This window comes from Terrapene carolina, unplaced genomic scaffold (genome assembly GCF_002925995.2).
Source record: "Terrapene carolina triunguis isolate 2854851 unplaced genomic scaffold, T_m_triunguis-2.0 Scaffold190, whole genome shotgun sequence".
Taxonomy (NCBI): Eukaryota; Metazoa; Chordata; order Testudines; family Emydidae; genus Terrapene; species Terrapene triunguis.
Genome location: NW_020664541.1, coordinates 3030221 through 3053838, shown reverse-complemented (window position 1 = coordinate 3053838; position 23618 = coordinate 3030221). Strand labels below are relative to the sequence as shown.

Below are 23618 nucleotides of genomic sequence, written 5' to 3'. Positions count from 1 at the left end.
CTATTAGCCAGGATGGGCAGGGATGGTGTCCCTAGCCCCTGTTTGCCAGAAAGTGGGACTGGGCAACGGGATGGATCACTTGATGATTACCTGTTCTGTTCATTCCATCTGGGGCACCTGGGATTGGCCACTGTTGGAAGACAGGATACTGGGCTAGATGGACCTTTGGCTATGACCACATCAATTTCTCACCCCAAGGCACTCAATGCCCTAAAATGTCTGCCCTATCCCCCGGTGTCTAAACTCATTATTTCTTCTGCCAAAGGCCCAGGCCTGCCACCACCACCACTTCCCAGGTATCAGGAACAGACAAGCAGTCGGGTGAAGTTAATCTAGATGAAGCAGACTGAGCTGAATTTCTAGTTACTTTTTTTCCTGGAAAATGTTGGCTGGTATCTCAGCCAGCTAAAAAACCCTCCAAAAATTGAAGTACAAAAAAAAAAAAGGGACACAGAACAGTCAAGACAGAACACTTGTTTTTGTCAATTTTTTTTTAAATCCCAGCCCAGCTTCTACTAAGACTGGACACTACTTACAACACTCCTAGAACTGTAGAAGAATGGAAACACAACAGGGAAAGGGGGGCAAGACAGCACAGTGGCCAGCTTCAGACACTCACATACATAAAGCCAGCAAAGACTGGAGTCAGCAAGGCCCAGGTGCCCCGCTAACAGGAACAATCCCAAACACGAAGGTAGCACATGAAATGTATTTACCTATTTAAACACAGGCAGCTGGTTAGGCTAGGATGGGGAAGATAACTGCTAATTCCTTGTACTACAAGGAAGGAATGAAGTAAAAAAAACCAAGCCCGTGGGCAGGGTTTTTGCTTTGTGAACCTCTGTCTCTGTGCTGCTGGTAACAGTGGTAAGTATAAAAAAATCAAAGAAAAATAATCTATTTATAGAACAAGTCAGTAGTCTGAGACATTTAGAAAAAAGTAAAAACAAGTCCTTTTTAAAAAATGGATTTACTAAAACAACTGTCACCCAGGATTACCCCACGCCCTCTGTCCACCGGCAAAGCCGGGGGCAACTTCCAACAGGATCTGCTGCTGATTGTAGGCAAAGCCAGCAGGGAGGGGATCTGCGCTGTGATCAGTATCTGCAGACTGCTTGCTGGTATCGCTCAAGGCCATGCCTGTAGCCTCGTGATACTGGAAATACTTGTGAATGGAAGTTTTCACAGAAGCACATGTCAGGGTAACCCGTGAGGTAAGTGGGCTGTCCTCGTTCCTCCCCATCCCTGGGCACAGATCACGCTGCTGTATCTCTCCACCAGCTCCAGCCTGTGTCAAACAACTGTAATATACAGGAGCAGGGAACACTAACAATGCCTAGAACAGGAGAGATGACCCCTGTAGAGAGGGAAAGTGCTCTTTGCTTTCCAAGCTCTGGCATAGACTGACATCTTAACTGATGCTTTGTGGCCCTCCTCAGGACGGGGAGATTGACTTTCCCCGTCAGGGAAATATACATGGTGGGGCGGGGCTGGGTGTCTTTTTGGTAAACAGAACCAGTGCTGATTTCTGAGGCCTTGAGCTCCTTTGCCCTCTAACTACAAAATAGACACTAAGAGCTATTCAGCCACCCCCTTCCATCCCTATAATGTAGTGTGAGCTGCCTGGCCATTGAGGCAGGTTCATTATTCCCATACACTTCCCTGTTGGCTCAGTTGGTATGGAGAGACCACTGGGCTGAAGGTAACTTCCAAATCTCTGCATGGACAATATGACTCCATGGGGCAACCAGGTACGGCTGAGAGCTCCAGCCAATGGCCACCAATTCCAGGCCAACCCCACTTCCCGTTTCACAGATGCACTTCTAACACACCCAAGTGTCTAATCTAACAGCCCCATGTCTGCTCAGTCTCTGAAGGCAGCACCCACACTCAGATGGGAACACTTTCATTTAAAATATTGGCTGGAACTCCCACAGAGGTGGTGTCTGCATTGATGGGTTGGAACCACTGTGCCTCTGACATCCCCGTTGTACAGAGGAAGCCAGCAATAAGGGACCATCTCTGCTGCAGGGCTGTACATCCTTGGTAGTGAGGCTGAGTGGCTACATTAGCTTCAAACACCCTCTTTCAGTAGGGTCTCGGTGGTCCATTTTCCCCAAGTCCCAGAGAGACTGAGTAGCTGCTAACTTGTCTCCTTGAGATCTTCCATTGGTAGCTTGTAGCTCAGTAAGAACGGGGGAGGTGGTGCATGAGCTGGACTACTTGGGCCCTGCATCGGTTTCTTTGCGCAGTTCATACAGATGTAATCCTCATTCTCTGCCATTTCTGGAGAGACGCCAACACAAACTTGATGAAACCACTCGTCACAGCCACCATCACACTGCACCCAATCTACCTGCAAGAGACAAGATCAACAACACATGAAGAACACTACAAGAGAGAAAGATGTCAGATTCAACTCTCCAGACCAGTGTCAGAAAATAAGCCTGGGACTCTGCTTGGGTAAACAGTCAATGGCAGCTAAAGTCATTACAGTTCATTGCTAGGACCAAACCAAGGAAGATGGTTAGACAAACTTGGCATCGCCTTGTACAGCTGCATCGCTTCACACACAACCTGTATTGTCCTGAAGCTGCAGAAGCTGCATGGTTTCAGTGTGGCCTATAGTTTAGGTACGATTTCAGTACAGTTGAGTAGTATCAATAGACCCTGATAAAGGATCACATCCTATAATATGATGACTCTCTTCTCAATCAGATGTGGGGAATTTTATAAGTCCAACTTGCCCAAAGCTACCTGCACAATACCCAGCCTAAACATTCAGGAATGTTCCTCCAAGATAATCTGTTGTATTTATGTCAATATCTCCTTAAGTACCCAAGAAAGCAGAAACACACAAGTTTAGTCAGTTGCACAGGGAAAACAAAGAGCACTATTAATACACACAAAGGGAATTAATTAGCACTATCCTGATTCCTAAGGATCAATTACAATGGAAATGTTAGGGTGAAAACGCCTTTTGAAATCCAGGAAAGCCTAGAATACATGTTACCAGAGGGCAAGGACATATGACCAGCCCTTGGAAAAGAGCAACTACAGTGCCTATTTTCAGACAAAAATACTGTATTTATTTTCATTTTTTTGCTGTAAGTATCCCCCCTCCCAGCAGAGTCCCACACAGATTACTGACAGTTTCTCATTTAAAACATACTAATTAACCCCAACTAATTTACCCATTTCTCTACTCTCCCCTTCTTCAATCCCACCCCCCTTTCTCCCATCCAGGTCACCTCCATGAATTTCAGTCCAGTTGCCTTCACCTAAATAGACGGAGAGGATGGTACCAACTGGGACTCAATGTGCCTCCTGAGAAATGCATAAATCATAATTTCTTATCTACCAAACCCCTGTCTACTACAAAGACCCAGTTCTTCTCCTATCCTAGGTCAGGATACTCACAGTGCCATTCCAGACTCCCGACTTCAACTACCTGATCACTTTACACCATGAGGTGTTTTCTGATTTTTATTTTGAAAAATGGCAATTAAGCCCCACTTCTGTCTCCGCTCGTGAATCTTCAACATAACGCCATCTCAAACATCATTCGTCAAAGCCACTATTTACCTCAACTTTTCTGAACAAAAGCACCTCCTTGCTTTACCTGATCCTCCCTCACTCGTGACCATGCTCCCTAGCCTCAGCAATATTCTGGAATAAGAGGGTTTCACTTACCACTTTACCTAGACCATCCTCCTTTTGATTTTCCAAGTACTAAAACTGTTCGGTTTGTCTCCTCGCATATGTAAGATTTCAGAACCATCAGTCACTCTTCCCTGAGGACCTTCAGCAAGGAGCCAATGATCTTCGCTTGGTACAAGAAGAAACTAATGGCTTTGCTGTTCCCTCACCCTTTCGCTAGAGCTCATCTCAACGTATTTCTTTTCTCCCTCCTAGACTTTTCATTGCTGGATTCAACCATTAATATTTTGATCCAGCTGATCAAGCCACATGTACCATCTACCAGTTAAGTTTGACATTAAAGCTTAACTCCAAATAATGAAGCCCTTTTCTAGGGGAAAAAACCTTTGTCCCATGACTATCTTCTATCATTCCCCCTAACATAGCCCTACCTTCGCTTCCAGGCCCAAGTTGGACAACCAATCATCTTTGACTTGACCTAAGTTTTCTTTGTTCTCACATTGCACAGGCAGTAATAGGCAGACTTGCAATCTGAGGAACCCTGCCAGAATTCATCCCCCCTTCCTTTGACCCTGTCTCGGATGACATCCTTACTCACTGCCAATTGCCATCTTCTCCCTACAGTTTTCATAAATTTTTATTCTTAGACCTGGGAGGGCGGGGGTCTAGAATGTGGCTGTTAGGCTAGTCTCGCTCCAGGAAACAGAACAACATTACTCCCATCTTCCTGGTTCCACCAACTTGCTCTGCATATCAGGATCCATTTCGAACTGCTCTTTAGTATTCCAAACACTTCATGGAGTTGGTCTACCCTAACTGAGCTCAGATCTATTTATTTAGCTACTTTCTCACTCTGGACTTTCTGACCTCCCTCAATTTCTGTCCACAACTAGGGAGCTCATTCACTGGTGCTATCCTATTTAGCTGAAATTCTTCTCTGCCTCCCCTCAGCTACCAAGTCACTTCTTTAATTTTGCCTTAAATCCTTCCTTTATTCTTTATCTTATGTTCTTCCTCCCCCAACACCTAATGCATATAGAAAACTGCAATAGCACATGAAGGAGGCTGTTAGAAGTGGATATATACTTTCACGGCCTCATGGAGTCTTTCAGCACACTGAACTTAAATTCTACAACAAAGCCCTCAATTTCTGCAGCACATTGAATTTTTTGCAGCAGCTTCATGTAAATGCCAAAATAGACATTTTAATTCAATTAAATACAAAAATGAATAATACAACATTGCAGAGATTTACATTTGGAAGGTGATTTTTGCAACCATAAACACTAAAGACTTAAATGAAAGTTTAGATTCTGTGGCCAAATTCTGTAGCTGTGTGGATTCTGAAATTCTTCTGCTGCAGAAAACAAAGGAATCTAATTATTGCATTTGGGCAAGACAGGCCCATATGAACTTAGTTGCACTACTGCCTCCAATAACCTTAGACCATGTAAGAGTCCAAAACTATTGAGCTGGTAGCCAGTGGCTGACAAAGTTACCTGACTTACTTACAACTCTGATGTTGCCGAACGTTTCAGGGAAAAATACCCTAAACTTTTAGATGAATTTGCTGTAGAACAAAACAAACAAATCTGTTCAAGAGAAACAAAAGTAAATTAAAACTCTTTTAAAAGCCCAAAGGCACCAGATGGTCAACCATTTTCTGAGTAAAAGCATATTTTAATTTGAATGCGATAAGAAGAAACTGAAATCAGAAGATTAAGGAACTGCCATATTAATAAAAAACAACTTACTGGTACATTTCTCAAAGCCATTAACTGCTGGACCTCTGCTTATAGGACCACATGAAACTGAACTCAAGATATACTGGAAAATAACTGAAATTGTAACATTTTTGAAGCAAAGCAACAATTAATGATCAAAACTAACTGAAGGTTTTACTTTAGTTTATAATCAAACTATATCTGTATCAGTTGAAAAAGTGACTGATAATAGACATTAATGCCTGCAGTTCCAGGAATTTACTCCCAGGGGAATTTTGCGCCAAAAAATTAAAAATTCTGTATATTTTATATGTCAAAATAATGCAATATAATCAATCTGGTTTCAATTATTTAGGTAATTTATTTAAACTACAATACAATAGATGGAGAATGGGAGTGGGGAGCATTGGAGGAAATCCCCAAACCCCCTTGCCTAATAGTTATGTAGCTAGGTTTGACTCTTTATTTCTAGTTATTAGTCAACAAATATATGCAGCCACAAGCTCAGTGTTACATCATAGGCAACTGGAGAGCAAATGAGGGCTGGGGAATCAAACTCAATTTATATTGGCTACTGACCATATCCAGAAAGGTCAGTAGCAAACAGTTCATGGAGCACATTTTGAGAAGAAATTTTTTCAGTCCAAAAATATAGACCAGTTCTAATCACTAAAGCACCAAAACCATTTATAAGGCCATACTGTCCTTTACACCACTCTGGCAATGTAAAGGAGCCTTAACACTTTTACACCTGTTTTATACTCTTGGGGGAATTTACAAAGACAATGGGAACAATTCACTAAGTGGGCAGGCTGCAACATTCTGCTCTTCCTGGGGAGACAGCCTGCGCCACACCTACCTCCTCAGACACACCCTGAAGCCCTGCCCCTCCAGGCCGACCATGCTGCAATAGTGAGCTAGAGGGACAGAGTGTTTCTCTCTCATACACACGACTGCCTACCCCTTCACATACCCCTGGTGGTGATTTACATATCTATTGGCTACTCTGGGCACCTGAACCGACCTGTCTGTGCTGCCGGGGAGAGGCGCATGACTGCTCTTGTGGCTTCCCTTTGCTCCCCCGTCAGAAGTAATTTTTCTGCAGGAAAGCAAAGAAATCTGCTGAGAACATGAATTCTGCGCACGTACAGTGACACAGAATTCCCCCAAAAGTAAGGAATTATATTCCAGTGTTGGTCATCTTCTATTCACAGGGCTAGCGCATTTTTTTAAGCTTGTTTTTGTATACATACATATACAAAAACATGTCTGTCTATCCTACAGAAAATAACAATTCTAAGGAATGTTCTGACTAGTTTTAGAATGCTAAACATAATGCTAAGAATTCGCTTGTTAGTATAGCTTATATCAAGTTGATCTATTTAAATTAATACGTACTTGATCAGAACGTAAACTCAGACACTTCTCTTCTACTAGGAACCTCACTTCCAGTCAAAATGTACTAATTCTGCAATATCATTTATAAGATAGATGAGAAAGAACTAGATCCCATCAGTGGAGGATTTTTGTCTACAGTATATTTTCTAGCGTTTTGCTCAGTTTATAGTTTTTTAAAAGTTCCAAGTAATTAGCCTTTACCACTTCAATCAGGACACTAACTCCACAACCCGTCTCAAAATCATATTCATGTAGTCCTGTACCCCTCACTGAATTCCACAACAACAATTTCATAGCTTCTATTAGGGTTTTCCTGTGGCAAAATTCATTTTATCTAAAAAAAAAATATTTTGAATGAAGTTTGATCACCTCCATCAGTTACTCTGAGCTAAAAGCAGCTGCTTAGGAGAGCCAAGACCACAACTGGGAACGACCTCGGAAGGCGGATAAGATTTCTTTTGCTATAATCCGATCAATTCCCAAATCACTGCAGATTTACCTCGGACAAGAAAAGTGGGGCAGTACAGCCTGTGGTTTCATTCAACCCACAGCTTCATGGCACACAGGCTTTATTTAAGAGCTTTGAAAGATTAATTTTCATTTATGGGACTGCATGTCCATTTTAGACTTTCGTTCAGAAACAGACCAGGGCCAGGAAACAGTTCTAGCTAAAACACAGAATTAACCCCTGGGAGTGAAGTCAGCATGTCTTCCACATTATCAGCAACAAAGGATATAGAACAGTAGTGGGCAACCTGCGGCACTGATATAGAAGGTGGCTTGTGGGTGGCATAACATTTCCATTCAGATGGAAGAATTACTCCCAGATTCTACCTCCCCACCCACCCTACTCAAACAGCTTGAGGCAACAGAGAATGTTGGGTTTAGTTCATAGTCTCTATGCAGCATGCTGATGCGCAGAATTCAATTCCTCGGGCTTGGAACAGATGGCAGGTCCGTATTCTATGAGCTTCTTTGGCCTGACTGCTCAGTATTCTAGAAGTCACACCTGCCTACCAGCCTTCATTATGTCTAGCATATTAACTACATCCCTCACTGCTGCTCCAAGTTTGTTAACCTTAAATAATTCTTAAAAGGGTTTTCATTACCCTCCCCCAGTTGCTTAAGAAAAAACTAAGCTAGGACCCACCTTATCCTTGCAGGGCCTTTGGCAGTTCTGTGCAGCACACACAGCATTCTCATCATCAGACTCCTCAGCTCCTGACCAATCATACTTAGATGGGATATCCAGCACCTTTTTCTCTCTCTTTTTCTCTGTGCTCTCCTTTGCCAGCTCCACTTTTGCTGCAGCTGCCTTCTCTCGCTTTTTCTTCCGCTCCTCTTCTTTGGCCAGCTTCTTGGCCAACTTATTCAACTCCTTTGTCTTGTCCAAGGTTAGTTTCAACTTTTTCTTTTTGGGTTTCTCTAGTTTCTTCAGCTCTTTAGACTTCTGCTTCACTTCTCCAAAGAACTGCTCTACCCTCTCCAGTTTCCGCTTCCGTTTCCGCTCAGAAGAATCTCTCGCTCTCATTTTCAATGGTTTCTCATCCAGGCTGTCATCCTTCGTAAAAAGGAGGAGATTAAAACGATATATCTCAAGAGAATTCCACATGCTACATTCCTATGGTCTGTTGGAGACATCCTCCCACCTTCACCTCCCATTCCCCACGTTTTGGGTGCAGAAAGGACCCTGCCTGACCACCAGGCAGGATGGCAGAGTCTGAACAAAGGGGACTCTTTCCTAGCTTTCAGCTTGCCAGAGTAAAGTGATGAATGAAATCAGATTCAACTGTGTAAGAAGAGAAAGGGTTAAGAATCAATGATGGCCTATGGAAAAGCAAAATAATCTAAGAGAAAGGATTCTGAATAAGCAGTTTCTATACTTCTTTGTTGACTTATGTAAAAGATATTTGTAGGAAGACTAATCATTTGTTCCTTAAGCATTGGTCTGTTCTTGTTATTCCCAATCCTAGGTTGATCTTGCTTGTGATAATTATTTTCACCAAAACTCTTATTACATAATCACATACTGTTTTTTTCCCTTACAACGCCAGCCTCATTCATTTCACATGTTGGACAGAGAATGAGTCAGGGTTGTGTGAACTGGTCTGAGGTCCACTCCAGAGCCCCTTGCCTCATTCATTCCAGAAATTGCATAGTGTGCATGAATAAGTTATACATCTTCTGGGAGAGAAAGCAAGCACTTGTGGTTAAACTGAACTGGAACTCAGGATACCTATAGACTTTCTAAGGGACCTCAGGCAGGTCACTTAATCTTTCTGCCTCTTTTCTGCATCTGTAAAATGGGGATACTGATGATTTCTGACTTCATGTAGATGTGGAGGATAAAATTATTTAAGGCACATTGATGAGCTCCACAGACAAGTTTATAGATTAGAGAATTCCTTATTCACTTCAAGTTTTCAATGGTATGCAGTAAATGAGGAATGGGGTTACATACTGAACAATGAGGACAGAAAGAAATATTGAATAACTGCCTCATTCCCTGAGCACATCTATCTTGTATGCTGAGTAAGGTATGGTTCTTGCAGGAAAACATAGCATGTCATCTAATAAGACTGTAGTGTAATGCCTGCACACAAAAGGGCACAGTTAAGGTTTTGTGTGCAGCCATAAATTTATTATCGTTTGTATTGTCATAGCACCCAGCAATCTCTCATGGATGAAGTCCCCATTGAGCTAGGTGCTGTACAAACAGAAAAAGAGTCTGTGCCCCTAAAGAGCTTCCTTAATCTTTTTCTGACTTGAGTGCTTTGCTCTGTAACCTTAATATTCCTTTAATATTGTTTTAATGTGGAATGATTTTGAAAAAATGGCCTGAGTGCCAGCAAATGGCTGTCATTGCACCTCCAAGCAAAATAATTTCTTCGGTAGACACAGACCACAGCTGTCTACAAAGCAGGTGAGTTTTAGATTAACCTTTGGGAAAGCTTGTTTTGGCCAAAACGACTAATTTTAAATGGAAAATCTTTATATGCTCATTTAGTTTGCATAGGTTCTAGTTGGGGGGGGGGGGGGTTAAAATGGAAATTTGTAGTGAATTTGTTTTAGGCTGAATAACTGCATTGAAAGTTTGATAATAAATAAAGGGAATCTTGCTTTATAAATGATTTGAGGCATGTAGTTAGTCTCTGTCAATGTAACTAGGGTTTTAGCACATGGTTTGACTGCAGATACAAGGCTCCTGTGCTCCTCATGCAAAGGAGACGGTTTATTTTGTGAACCCTTTGGATGTAAACATAGGGCTTGATGCTAAGGATGTTAACTGTAGTGGCAATGGTTGCCTGTTTTTTCCCCCCACCAACCCTTACCTCTGATCTGAATCAGACCGTTACATTGTTCTAAAGAGACACTGGTGCCACCTGTGGCACTTAGAATGTATTTCAATTTAGAATCAATTCTAGATATGCATCCTGTATTTCTCTCTACCCTCGCTTTGAGTACCAAGGCATCTTCTTGAAAAAAAAGCTGTTTTTAGAGTTCACCTCTTGCTGTTTTGTATTTCTCACCTTAAGTAACAATTGGTTCTGTAATACATATGCAAATGGAAGCAGGAGTTTAAGTTGCACAGGTTTTTTTTCTCGTTTCCCCCCCCAGAAAAACGTATTAAAATATGGACAAGCATGTGTATATACACAATTTCCTTTCCGACCAGTAAAATATTGCACACCTGTAATAACTGGATACAAAGCTAGACAGTAGGGGTAAAGTGATAATTATTTCAAAATAAGTGTCTTCCCACTGTCCTTTCCAACTGGTTCAGATTCTGAACCATTCATTCATTACTTCTGAATGCTTTGCTCTGCAATTTTAACTTTATGGTTCGGTGTATGGAATTGCCTAATTTTTTAGGCAGGTTTTTTAATAAAAGCAATTCCACTAACTTCTGGACAGCAGTGGAATGTTTTTTACTGTACAGTAAGCACAATCAATGAGGCAGGAGTTCTTGCTATAGAATATGGAAGATGACAAAGACCTGCTCTGAGATGTCCCCCTCAAAGGAATGCTGAGCTGAAAAGAACAATGGAAGAACTTACAAGAGCTAATTATTTATTTAGACCAAGTTAAACATTGTGGTGAGTGAGGTCTGAGGTTTTTTGGATCTGAGGCTATTTCTTTGCAAAAAGATGCAAGATGCCAGGGGAAAATCCACTGAAAAATGATCTGAAATTCCATTAAAAAAAACAAAAACAACAACAACAAAAACCTACAACACTGACCCAATTTCATTCTATGCTACAATTTTTCTTCACATCTATACCTCCATGATGTGAAGGAATCTGTCTTCACAGGGTGGATGCGTGGCCTGTAAAATCCGCCAAATATGTTGGGTCTCATCCAAAGATACCTCCAGTAGATCTCCTATCATCATTAGATCTTCTAGTTGAGATTTGGCACCAGGTGACAGCTCTAGCACTGGAGGTTCCAAACTGCGAGGCACCAAGGGACTTTTCCGGGGCTGCTTCCTTGGGGTGCTAGGACCTTTCAAACAGAAGGCAAATCACATAGGTCAGACAGGAAGGTGGTCAGAAACAAGACAATAGTGCATTATTTTTCAGTAACAGTTTGAGGGTGGAGAAGGCTCAAACAGAAACTTTGGGCATTGGCACAGCCACTGAGCATGAGCAAATAAGAATTTTGGTATATTTCTACTGCATATTCCCTGATCACTAGTTGCCTGTCCCACATATAGACATGATGCCCTCTGGGCTTACCTGAGGTGATTAGCATTATCATTCACTGGCTGGGGTTCCCAACCACCAGCTCAGACCCCTCCCAATGGCTAATGCATAGAAAAGGCAATACCTTGAGGACAGCTTTTGGAAGCAGATGAATATGCATGTTCAGCACAGAACGAGGGAGCTGTCCACATGTGTGTCACCACTTCCTCTGATTTGATGGGGATCTCTTCATCACAGAACAGGTTGGGTTCCAGGCTGCTTGAAGATTTCACACTGGCATTATCCTGAAGAAGTCACATAGCGAGAAAAACACACACAAGCTGTTACAGCTGGAATTTATCTACTTCGGAGCAGATCCTATCAGAATCCTCAAAAGCCCAATGCTTCTAGAACCTGCTCAGAGCTACCCTGCCACAGAAATTGATAGTGCCAGCGTATTGTGCAATTAACTTATCTATTTAAGTAATGAGATGGCAGCAGCGCTAGAGAGAGATTGTGTTCCATATACACTGATTGAGTGCAGTGGAAAATGAGTGATTTCCCAACGTTCCCCACAGATTAGTCCCCAGGTGTGAACTCCATTGTCAACAGAATGATATACCATGGAGGTCCCTGCTTTTGAGGTCTAGGAACTAGGGGCTTATAGACATATGCACATGTACTCTTCGCACTTCTGGAAGAATTTCAGGTCAGGTTGTGTCCCTGGCAAGGGCTGTCAAATTTGGCATCTGTCTATGGATAGAGAGAAATTCATTAGGGAATAGAATCCTAAGGCAAATTTTAAATCAGAAATGCCATGAATTTCTTGTCATCTGGCCCAGGATTTTGAAAAAACACTCAGTGGCTAAATTAGGGCCATTACACCTATTAGTGTGGAACCAATGACTTCTATTCACAGTTGACATCTTCTATACAAAGTTAGACTCCAGATTAAATGACAAATTAGTGGACTGTTTTGTTCATGCTTTTAATTAGGGCTCATTAGGCATTCATGAACAATATATTCATGACTCCACATCATGTGTGAAGAAACCAACATGAAACAGGTGACAGAGAATCAGCTACTATATGCCTACTTAGACACAGGTAGTTTGTGCAGTAGCAGCTAAGGGCTTCGGTCTACTAGGCACTATACACACAAACAAAAATCCATGGTCCCAGCCCCAAAATGCTTACAGTTTATGAAGAGGATGAGAAACAAATGGATACAAAGATGTGGGGAGTGTAAGGTAACTATGAGACAATTATGATCAGTGCAATAAGCAGGAGTCACAAAACACCAGCTGCCTGGCTAATATCAAAGCATTTTATTGGACTCATGGCATAAGTGAATTTTAAGGAGATATTTAGAGAATAATGTAGTGACTGCAGATTTTTAACAGGGAGTAAATCCCATGCCATCCTTTATGCAAGGAGATGCTTGTAGGAAAATACGACTAGTGAACAACAAAAGCTGGCATCTTTGGCAGAGCAGGGGTATACAGTTCTATATGAGAGAATGGATAAAAGGTACTGCACAGAGAAGTCATGAAGGAATTTAGAAATGAAGAAAAAATAGGTTTGTGCTTGCTGCAGTGAAAAAGGGGAAGGATTGGCAGGAGGATGTAAGCAGGAGGGGGCGACATGGTCTAAGCAATAATTTAAGGTATTTGCAGTAGCTTTAACAACAGATTTTAAGGTGGCAGGATGGCATTTATTAAGACCAAAGAGGAGAAAGCTGGAGACAAAATAAACAGATATACTGAAGGTTAGCAGCATGGACACAGGAAAGGCCAGATCTTAGAGAGACATTATGCAGGAGTAAGTGGCAAGATTTAGATATGGGTTGGTTGTGAGAGTCTAGAAAGGACAGCATTGAAGAGGACACAGATTATAGTGCTGAGTGACAAAGAACTGTGTTGCCCATAGTGACTGGGGAAAAAAAAGGGGGGGGATCAAGAGCTCAAATATTAGTCTTAAAACTGAGTTTTTCATTCCACGTAAGCATTTAAGAGGGAGTAAACTACACATTAATGCAACCTGCAGAAAACTCTAGAGTTGAGAAGCAGGAACATCAGAAGAAAAATACAAATAGCCCCAGAGAAGTGAGAAACATGGGAAGAAGTAGTGATCTTCAGCTTGGGGACAACATTAATATGTCTGGGTAAAAACTCTGAAACATTCAATGAGAGAGAGAAAACTGGAAAACTAATGCTCAAAGAGGTGAAAGTAGAGATTAAATCAAATACGAGTTTGCATTACAGGACAAACAAGTCAAAGCAATTTTGGGCTCATCAAAGCTGAAAGCAAGAGTCCACCCGCATCTACAAGTCTGGTGAAACCGCCACGGGAATACTGTGTCCTGTCCTGGACACCAAATTATCAAGCTTGCAGGAAGTCCAGAAAAGAGTAATTAAGGGCCTCTTATGAATACAGTAATCAAATATTTATGGAGTTAACAACCAAAGATGCAGTGGAAAGTGTAAAACTAGATGTGATGGGGTGAACCACAATTGGCTGGAAGACTGTAATCAAAGAAAAGTTATCAATATTTGCTGTCAAACTGGGAGGAAGTATTTGGAGGGGTGCTGTAAGGGTCTGTGCTGGGCCCAGTACCATTCAACATTTCAATTATAAAATTAATGATGACCCCAAGATGGCAGGAGTTTGGAGAACAGGATTAAAACTCAAAATGACTGTAATAAATTGGAGAATTGGTCTGTTTATCTAGCTGTGAAATAGCCTCAGTCCCATTGCCCGGGGCATGTAGAACAAGACTGGTTACAATACAAGTTAAGTATTTTGATGGCAATAATCCTGCATTAACGAGGGGAAGTACCAGGTTATCTAACAGGTCTTTCCATGTCTAATTTTATGATTCTGCAAAGATTTCTTTGCCTTTTAAAGTAATCTAATGGAACCTCAAATTTTCTCAGCATTATGCCTCATGAAGGAAATACAATGCTGCATCACTAAGGTGGACCACCTGCACTAGGAGAACACTGTCTCACATTCTTCACTGAAAACAGTGAGCAGCATCTCGGAGAACAGTTTTACTTTTCATTTCAATATAGTCTCACTGAAAACACACTTAACTACCTAAGGTGCTATGACTAATCTCTGCAGTTTTCTCATGAAAATTCTTCTGCAGCAAAACTATTTCTGAAGCCTAAGGATAAGAGCAGTTTTAGTTTCTGAGTCAGTTCCAGGAGCTTAGTTTACATATAGATCCAGAGCTGTAGTCCTGACTTCCTCCGCATGCACAAGTGGGGCAGGGAACAGATGGATAGCAAAATGCCGAAGGAGATGGAGCACCAGAAAACTTCCCAAGTTTTCAAATCCCACTTTCTGCTACACTGTAGCTTGGTGAAAAGCTCCTGTTTTAGGCACTAATTTAACCTGTGACAAGTATATAATGTCTGTGAAAAAGTACAAAATCAGAACATGGCCCCCACCCTGATCTACATAGCATAAAATACAATTCCTCGTCTACTTGTGGCTCCAAATCCCCGAAAAGTGCAAGTATCTAGAATTTAGTACTAGAGAAGTGTTGTTTTAAATCTAGTCACATGATATGTTATGGAGTTTTAAGTAAGAATGCTATGACCAAAAACGTTCAGCACTCCAAATCTATTATGTACAGATGAAACCCATCAAAAACCTCTAATGACAGGCGCAAGGCCACACACTATGTATCTTATGTCTTGTCTACAAATAGAAATTATTCGGGAATAAGGTAGGGTCTGATTTTTAAATGAAACAGCTGCTCTGGGTAAACTGCATGTATGGACTCTTGTTTTGGAATAAGAATGCTTTTTCCTGGTTTAGCTTAATCCACTTCCAAAGGGGATTAAACTAACTTGGAAAAAGGTACTCTTATTCCAGAAGGGCAATGTTCACATGTGGAAATAAATCCATGTACAGACAAGCCCTTAGTACCCATGCTAGGTTATTACCTTTATATCATAGCCATATGTCTCCCTGATGTCTTCATCAGAATCTGTTTCTTCATCATCATAGTCCATGGTCTGCCGTGGGGATGATGACACACTCCCTATCACACGGTTAAAAGCGGATTGCTGGAAACTAGTCAGGTGACCCTAAATGACAAAAGGAAAATATGAATGAAACAGTAAATAAATGGTTACAGTAAGAAGCTGCAGCAAAAATCACTGCTGGAAAGAATGATTATACGAAGGCTAGTTGCCCTCCTTTGGCTTCAAAAATAGTTTGTACATGCATAGCAGAACCCAGGCAAAACTGTCACCATATCTTAAGGTCTGGGCAAAAACCTGGGATGATGTCTAAGAAATAAGCCACGGGGGATTAATTTTTTATCTTCTCCAATCCTTTTGAGAAATACTGGCTGACAGCCCTACTGACTCCTCATTTTATCCAGAGCTGTCAAAGCAGGGTCAGTGGTAACACAAGCTTCTTCCTCACCACCACATCATCTCAGTAAGCCCCAATCTTGACATGGAGGAAACAGCTTTAGCAGTTGTAGTAGAACACTTGCAGTTCTCCCTGAAATTGCCAAAAAGGCATCAACTGCTTTACAGACAACTATCTACTGGGAACAGTACTAAGGCCAACATTTCATACAGGCCACTCAACTTGCCAGATAGTACTGGCATTTAGATGCCTCAAGTGTCTTATAAATACCTAAGCCTACTGATGACTTCTTGTCATTACCTGGGAGCTACAATCAAATCAATGACCTAAATGACTGACACCTAATGCTCGACACATAACTGCTTCCTTCCCAAAGTGCCCATAGAAGACTGGCGAATCATAGTGAAGAGGTAAAGCGTAAGATACCCCCGCACGCCCTACCTGTAGGTCAGGGTTAGCTGCTGCTTTCTGTAGTTCTGCACTGATTATCTTCTCTGTTTTCTCCCTAGCTGCCTGCTCCACCATGCGCTGGCTGAGAACAGAAAGCTTGGCCAAAGCAGAGGACAGTTCATCAGTGGCCAGAGCCTGCCGTGCTCGGTCCTGCCAGCTCATGGCACGTTCGGTCAGGCACTGCAATGCCTCCCCCTCAGGCAGCCGGACAGGTAGCTTCTGCAGGGATACCAGCAGAGACAAGATGGTTTCAAGTCGGGGCCTTCGAGAACGCATGCAGAGTGGACACAGGAATTTGACTTCTTTGGCCTGCCAACTGGAGCCCTTCTTCTGGGAACTGGTTTTGGGAAGGGGAACACAGCTGCTATGAAACCAATCTTTGCAGAGCTCACACTGTAGCATGAACCCACTAGCCGTTTTGCGACAGATGCAGAACTTGACTTCCTCTATATGGTCCACCATGGTCATCTTAGCCAGGTTAGCTGCCCTGAGGGCGTGCATGGCTTCGATCTCCTTCTGCTCCCGGTCCTTGAATACAGCCACCTGCACAGCACAGAGAGTGATAGCCGATAACCCTTCACAGCAAATGGACACAAGGTTTTGCTACCAGAGTAAACAACACTGAAAGGCAAGGACATATCAAGAATCTCCTAAGCACAGTGACTCAAAAACCAGAAGAAAATGCAATTCTAGTTACAATTTCCTCCCCAGAACCCTGCTATTCCCTGACTTTCTGACATATGATCAGCACCTAACATTTATACAGTACCGGTCTTCCCAAAAGCTTACAAAGCACTCTGCAAACTTAAACAGAGACCCAAGCTGTACCAGGAAACACTTTCCACTGAAATTCAGCCACCTCTCAAGTGAAGCACTGGTCTAAGAGTTACTGCAATGCCACGTTTTCCAAATTTAAATTGCAGGGGGAAACTAGGGGCCAAAATGTACTTACTCAAATTGAAGTTTGGATCAGAAACCCATACTAATGCCCCCTATTTCCATTACTCCTGGGGGAATTCTGCGCATCTGTGGACGCACAGAATTCATCTGTCTCACATAATTTTGTATTTCCCCTCATAAAAAACATTTTGCCTAAGAAGTGCTGCAGTTCTGCCTTTTGCCCACCACAGGCCACTGTGGCTCCAGAACAGCCAGCTGATTTCATGCCGCTGTTCTAGTGCCACAGTGGCCTCTTGTGTGCAAAAAGCAGAATTGCAGCACGTAGGCAAAATGCATTTTATGCGGGAAAATACAAAATTCTATGCCCAGTGCTGCAGAATTCCCCCAGGAGTAGAGTTCATCACAGCACCCTGTCTGCAAACCCAGGTTAGGACAGAGTGGGGCACACCGGGCTGCTGGGGGTGGGGAGGTCACAGACTGGGGTTCAGAATGGCTAGGTGGGGGGGACAGACTGGCGCATGGTCTCAGGCGCTAGTGAGGTTACAGCGTTGAGCGGGGGGGGGGAGGGGGAAGAGGAGGGCGGCCTGCAGAGACCCATGGGGATGAGGGGTGCAGGGACAGGGGCAGATGTGCCTGACTGAATGGGAGAGGCTTGGGGTCAGCCAGGGTCTGCATGGGGGAAGCTCCCCAACACCCTAACAATCTCACACACACCCCGGCCTCTCCCCCAACCCAAGGAAAACCCCCCACCTACACCCAACACCCTCCAGGTTCACTCCAGGCTCCTTCCCTCTCCCTCAGCTCCTCCTTTACTGCTGACTCCCCAAAGCCTTTGCACTGCTTCTGACAGGTGCAGGAAACAGCTCTGTATTGTAATTTAAATGAATTACACAAAGTTCTGTATTAATATGCCTCTTAAGGAATCTATTTGTCAAAAAAAATCTTACCAGAATCTTTTTTGGTCTGTATTGTTACAGACATACTTGCTGAAAGATATTTTGAAATAAATTACCAAAATAATTGTAACTGGCATGATTATATTGTGTTATTTTGACAAATAAAATATGCAGAATTTTGCAGAATTTTCAAATATTGTGTGCAGAACTTAATTTTTGGGCGCAGAATTGCCCCAGGAGTATCCCACGTGAAAGACAATGGGCTCTTTAATGACCACAAGGAGACAGGGGCTTGGATCTAAGACAAGTCACCAACAGTACAGTGCCCCACCTCACCCTCCCTATGCAATATAATTAGGCATAGGTTTAACACCAATTCAGAAAGCAGAGCATCACCTACTGAATCACCACCATCCTTCCCTGTAGCACCTGGGTATTCCTTAGTGTCTCTCATCGAAGTAAAGACATGGTCTAACCATGCTGAACTTGAGATTTGATGGATCATCACTAAGGCTGCTGTCTGTCATGGAGGACACTGATTCCGTGACCACCGTGACTTCTGCAGCTAGCAGGTGCGACTGATCCGAGGGCTGCCGGAGCAGCTCGGGCGGCCTGGGGCAAGCTGCACTGGCCCCCCCACCAGCAGTGGCAGTCCTGGGCCGCCCCACCCCCCCAGAGCACCAGTGGGCGCCCCAGAGTCCCCCCTCCAGAGCAGTAGCTGCACCCCCGGAGCCCCACAGAACACTCAAGATTTAGTCAGGGGAATATAGTACAAGTCATGGACAGGTCACATGGCCGTGACCTGTCAATGACTTTCACTAAAATTACCCATGATTAAATCTTAGCCTTAATGATCACACACAAAGTGTCATAACTGCAGGCTCTCAGCCTGTGTCAGTTTTCCTCACTCCTTTAGGAAGGAAATCTAGATGATGTCTATTGGGCCCTTACTTTAATTTCTGGTATCATCCAGTCACTATGGAGTAGTCTTATGTAACATTTTTCTCGATTAAAAACAAACAAACAAAAAAACACCCCACCAACTCCCCCCCCCCCCAAGAAAAGAATAGTACCAGGCAACAAGTGATTCAACCCTATTTTTGCAGTTTGTGTGGGAGGGGGATGGAATAGCTTCATACATAAGAGGGTTTTTAGAAACTAACAGCTGCTATCTGCATTAAAGCTCTGGGAGAAACTGTAACCGTCTCCTTATATCAATAATGTGATGACCTCATCTACTGGTAAGTGGCTACACAGCCCTTAGTAGGGAAAATTTTGCACACCCCTACCAAAACGGGGGAAAAAACTTCTCAAATACTTCATCTGCTTGCACCAACATTTTGCTTTAAACAGGTCTATTTCTTTAACTGTAAATTTCTGAAGGCTACATTGTTTGGGTAGAACTTAGTTCAGTTTCGCGCATAGCAGGGTGAAATCTAATCACATCTTTTTCACATTGCTTTTTGTGGGTGGTGGCAGCTCATTCTTTTCAGGTATTTCGCAAGGGTTTCAGTTTATGTACATAAATGGTGAATGGAAGAGTGCACATTTATTAACCCTTGTTCAATTAAAGCTTTCCTCAGCAAACTCCCATTCTAGCCCAATGCATTTTCTTTCTGAATTGTACTTCCCTTTCCTCCCACCGTCCAAATGTGTTTAAAACATCCCTAAAAACACCTGAACTGCTTTTATCAGGCCTATTACTGAGATATTCATTTTAGTGGGATTCATTTAATGGTCCTCACGATTTCCACAAGGACAAGAACACTTAGCAGGCTGGACTTTAAATGCAAGTGAGATATTAGTGGTTAAAACCGATAGAATCTCTCAAAAGCCCCCAAGCCGCAGAAGACACCAGCCCTTCTACATAGCTCCTCACCACAGATGCAGTGTCCCTGGCTTCCTCCAGACCATCCTCCAGTTCACTCAGGGATTCCAGATCAAGGTCTTTGTCCTTCTCCATTAACTCCTTCACCCTCTTCCGTCTATTCTTACTGCTTCCATAAATCCCAATATCATTCCGGGGGCTCAGAACCTTTAAACACAAAGGCAACAATGTAAAACCCAAGGACACTAGTCAGATGAACCGATACAAGGCATTGAAGCACAGATGAGAACAATATACTATGGAATGATTACACATCATAGTAGAAATTCTTTTTCCTTTTTCCACAAAGCACAAGTTCTACTCCACCTCCTTAGCAGTAATGGCAAAAACACTCAGTACACAAACTCACCCAAAGGAGACTAACATGACCATGTCCCTCCTTGACACGGAACTGAAATTTATGTTTGACCCTACCATCATATGGAGGGGTAACCTATAACTCATATGCCCACTTCCAAGGTTGCAGAGGAACATCAAGGCCAATATCCTGGCTCTGATACATAACTGACTGCTGCTCACCTGTAACAGGGTGTAGCTTGAGTTCTTCTTCAAGAAAGTCCTTGCCGTGCGCTCCCTCCAGGCACGGGCTGCTGCAACCTGTGACTCCACCTGTGGCAGGGCATCAAGACGTACTGGTATCGGACGGCCTTTTGCAGACAAGTTCTCCAGCTGCTCCAGATAGGCGTAGTTGCTACAGTTCTGGGGTAGAACACAATACTCTGAACCACGGAACTCCAGCACTGAACTTAATCATTGACCAAACTTTGTCCTGAAACCCACCCCCCATCTGACTGATATTTTGATAGCTATTCCTGTGTAATATAAACTTACCATTTAACGGACAATCTCTGATGGAACTGGCTGGCTCAGGGAACTAGTAATCAGATAGCATTTCACCTCGGTTGCTTGTTCAAATGCAACCAGGTTAAGAGTAACCCAAAGTTACTAGCTGATGGTTGCTCAGGAGCCCATGTGAAATGAGTTGATAGTTCTCAGTCTACCTCCCAGTAAACATGTGACTGCATCAAAAACACAGCACCCCCACCAATGGCAGACTCAGCCCAAATGTCAAGAACTGCATGGACCATGGAGACAACTCCCCTCTCTTCCCTAAAGGTGACCCTCTTAGCCAAGGCTGAGGTACATCAGTAGGGTAGTGCCAAGGGGACACTTGGACTACTGTTGCTCATGTTGTACCTATTCTGTAGATAGAAGACTTCTGTCTCCAGGACTGTTAAATCTGGCACCTAATGAAAGCACTAAATACATGTGGAATAATCAAAATAAAAAAAAAAATCCTTTGCACAGTCAGCTCAATGACTTGGACACCTGGATGTACCGAGTCTTGCATCACAGCTACACATCTCCAGTGGCAATTTGTAGACCAAACAGTATTAAGACCAAATAAGGGCCTTTACAGAGTTGCATTTGGGGCAATGGAGAAAATTGATGGCCTTTGTGGTTCATGGTGGGATGCCCATAGGAAAGGGAAAAAGAAAGGAATAGGTTTCCCCTGGGGGAACAGATGGCAGCCCAGAACAAAGCAAAGAGTTAAAACATGGAAAGAACAAGGTAAGCAAGTTTAAAAGTTCAAATAAGCTTCCCATCCCTTTGACCTCCTTCAAGGACAGAGAAAGGAGCACATGCCAACAGATTTCACTGCCTGCTATTAGTCCTACCTGAATGGCCTCCACTTTGGCTGTCCAGTCTCTAGCTCGTTGCAGGGCTTCTCTCAGTGCCAATACATTGGGCAGGTAAGCGGGGATGTTCTTTGCTTCATTCACAATGCTTTCCAGGGCCATCATACTTTGTCGTGGTCTAGCATGAGAAAAACTTGATTCCAGCCTTATCTCAACAAAGTGCCAGTGAAGTGAAGTCAGGTGGCAGGTCAGCTGTATCACTGCACTGCAGTGCAGGATACCACAGCGCTGGTCTTGGAGGGGGCTGTTCACTACTAGATGCCAGCAGAGATGAGGAAGTTTATGGCCTATTCACCACCAAGGTCAGAGGACACTGCATCAGCAACTGACCTCAAATTCAATCTTATGACCTTGACAGGAAGCTGGTGGTGGTGACAATCTCACGAGAGTAAAGAAACAACAGGAAAGTCATTCTGGGAATGCTTAGGTCTCCTCCCCAGGCCATTGCCAACCCCAACAGGGCATAATCTCTACTACAACAGTTCACTACTCGCAGTTTAAAAACTTAGTGAGACAGACAGCATCAAACAGTGAAGAAACTGGCTTGATTTTCACAGCCCCGCTCATCACTACGTTCCTAAGACAGACAGGATATTTACTTAAGGGGACATTCTCCTTCCAACTAAGAGGACGTCTATGACATAGCATAGCTACCAAGGGAATGCTCACCTTGCCTGCAGGCAGACCTTGGCCTTCTCTTCCCATCTCTCGGACACTGTAAGTAGCTCCTGCAGCTCAGCCATGGCCTTTTCTACAGCATGATGTGGTGCCAGCCCCACACCTGAGTCAATCAGCTTCTTCATCACATCCAGAGTGACCCTCTGAGGGTCCGAGAGAGTCAACCTCACCTCATCCAGCCAACGTGCCTGCTGCAGCTCTTGCTTCAGCCGGGGCAGTTCCGGAAGTTCCACATAGAGGCCAGAGCCCATGTCTATCAACATTTGCAGCTTGGAAGAGTCTGGGATCTCATCCATCATGGCTTCTTGAGCACGCTCGTGAAACTCCTCCACGTCATCCAAAAGATTCTGAAACAGATGTACAGCAAGCATAGGCAGCCATTCAGCTACAAATATGCACAGTAGAATCAAAGCAAGAGCTGTCTAGCTGGTCAACCAGCTGTTTCAACTTAAAATGACAAGCCACGTAAAGGTTCAGAGCTATTCCAGCTATATGCCATCTGGACTATTAAATCATCAACACCCATAGCTGCAGGTAACAGATGATCTAAACTAAACACATCAGTGTTTGCTAACCAACTAAGGATGGTGGGAAAAGAACCAATAGCTGGAAGCTGAAGCCAGACACAGTCAAATTAGAAAGTTAGAAATCAGGCACATATTTTTAACAATAAGAATGATTTACCATTGTAACAAAATAGCAAGGGAAGAGGTCGATTCTCTATCTCTTGGGCTCTTCATATTAAGACTGGATGCCTTTAAGGAAGATATGCTTTAGCCAAACACTAGCACAAGTTATTGGCTTCAGCACAGGAGTGACTGGGTGAAATGTAAGGGCTTGTGATACACAGAAGGTCTGACTTGATGATCTAATAGTATCTTCCAGCTTTAAACTATGAATCAAGTGGAAAATACAGAGGGGGGGAAATAGTTTTATTTTGCAAATCCATTGGTGGTGGGATTGTGTGGATGGGTGATCACTGTCCCTTTCATCCAATACCTAACAATGAGTAACATTAATACCAATGTCCACCACTTACTTAAGGGGAACACCTGCCGTTGCAAATAATCTCATTGTTTCAGAGCCCTCTAATCTTCAGAGAGCCAACAAGCTTCTGCTATGTGACACCCCAAATTTGCAAGTTAATGACTTTATATCATGAGCTTTATTGAATGGGACACTTAGGCCTGGCCTATAACAGTTTTTGTACTGTTACAACTATTTTGATGAAAAATTAACCCTCTGAGATA

General features: G+C 43.1%; 1 protein-coding gene across 3 annotated transcripts in view; it reads right to left on the bottom strand.

Moving 5' to 3' along the window:
- Positions 1-482: 482 nt before the first annotated feature.
- Positions 483-23618, bottom strand: part of KDM5A (lysine demethylase 5A) — a 71773-nt gene continuing 48637 nt past the window's right edge. For 2 of the 3 annotated variants that reach the window (XM_024224490.2, XM_024224491.2), the window contains 10 exons: positions 22360-22715; positions 21670-21808; positions 20510-20689; positions 19982-20137; positions 16298-16849; positions 15421-15564; positions 11610-11769; positions 11065-11285; positions 7933-8343; positions 483-2356 (listed from right to left, as the gene is read on the bottom strand). In XM_024224490.2, the coding sequence (XP_024080258.1) occupies positions 2144-2356; positions 7933-8343; positions 11065-11285; positions 11610-11769; positions 15421-15564; positions 16298-16849; positions 19982-20137; positions 20510-20689; positions 21670-21808; positions 22360-22715 (2532 nt within the window). In that variant the 3' untranslated portion in view covers positions 483-2143. The remainder of the gene's footprint in view (positions 2357-7932; positions 8344-11064; positions 11286-11609; positions 11770-15420; positions 15565-16297; positions 16850-19981; positions 20138-20509; positions 20690-21669; positions 21809-22359; positions 22716-23618) is intronic. The other variant, XM_024224492.2, reaches the window with a different exon arrangement.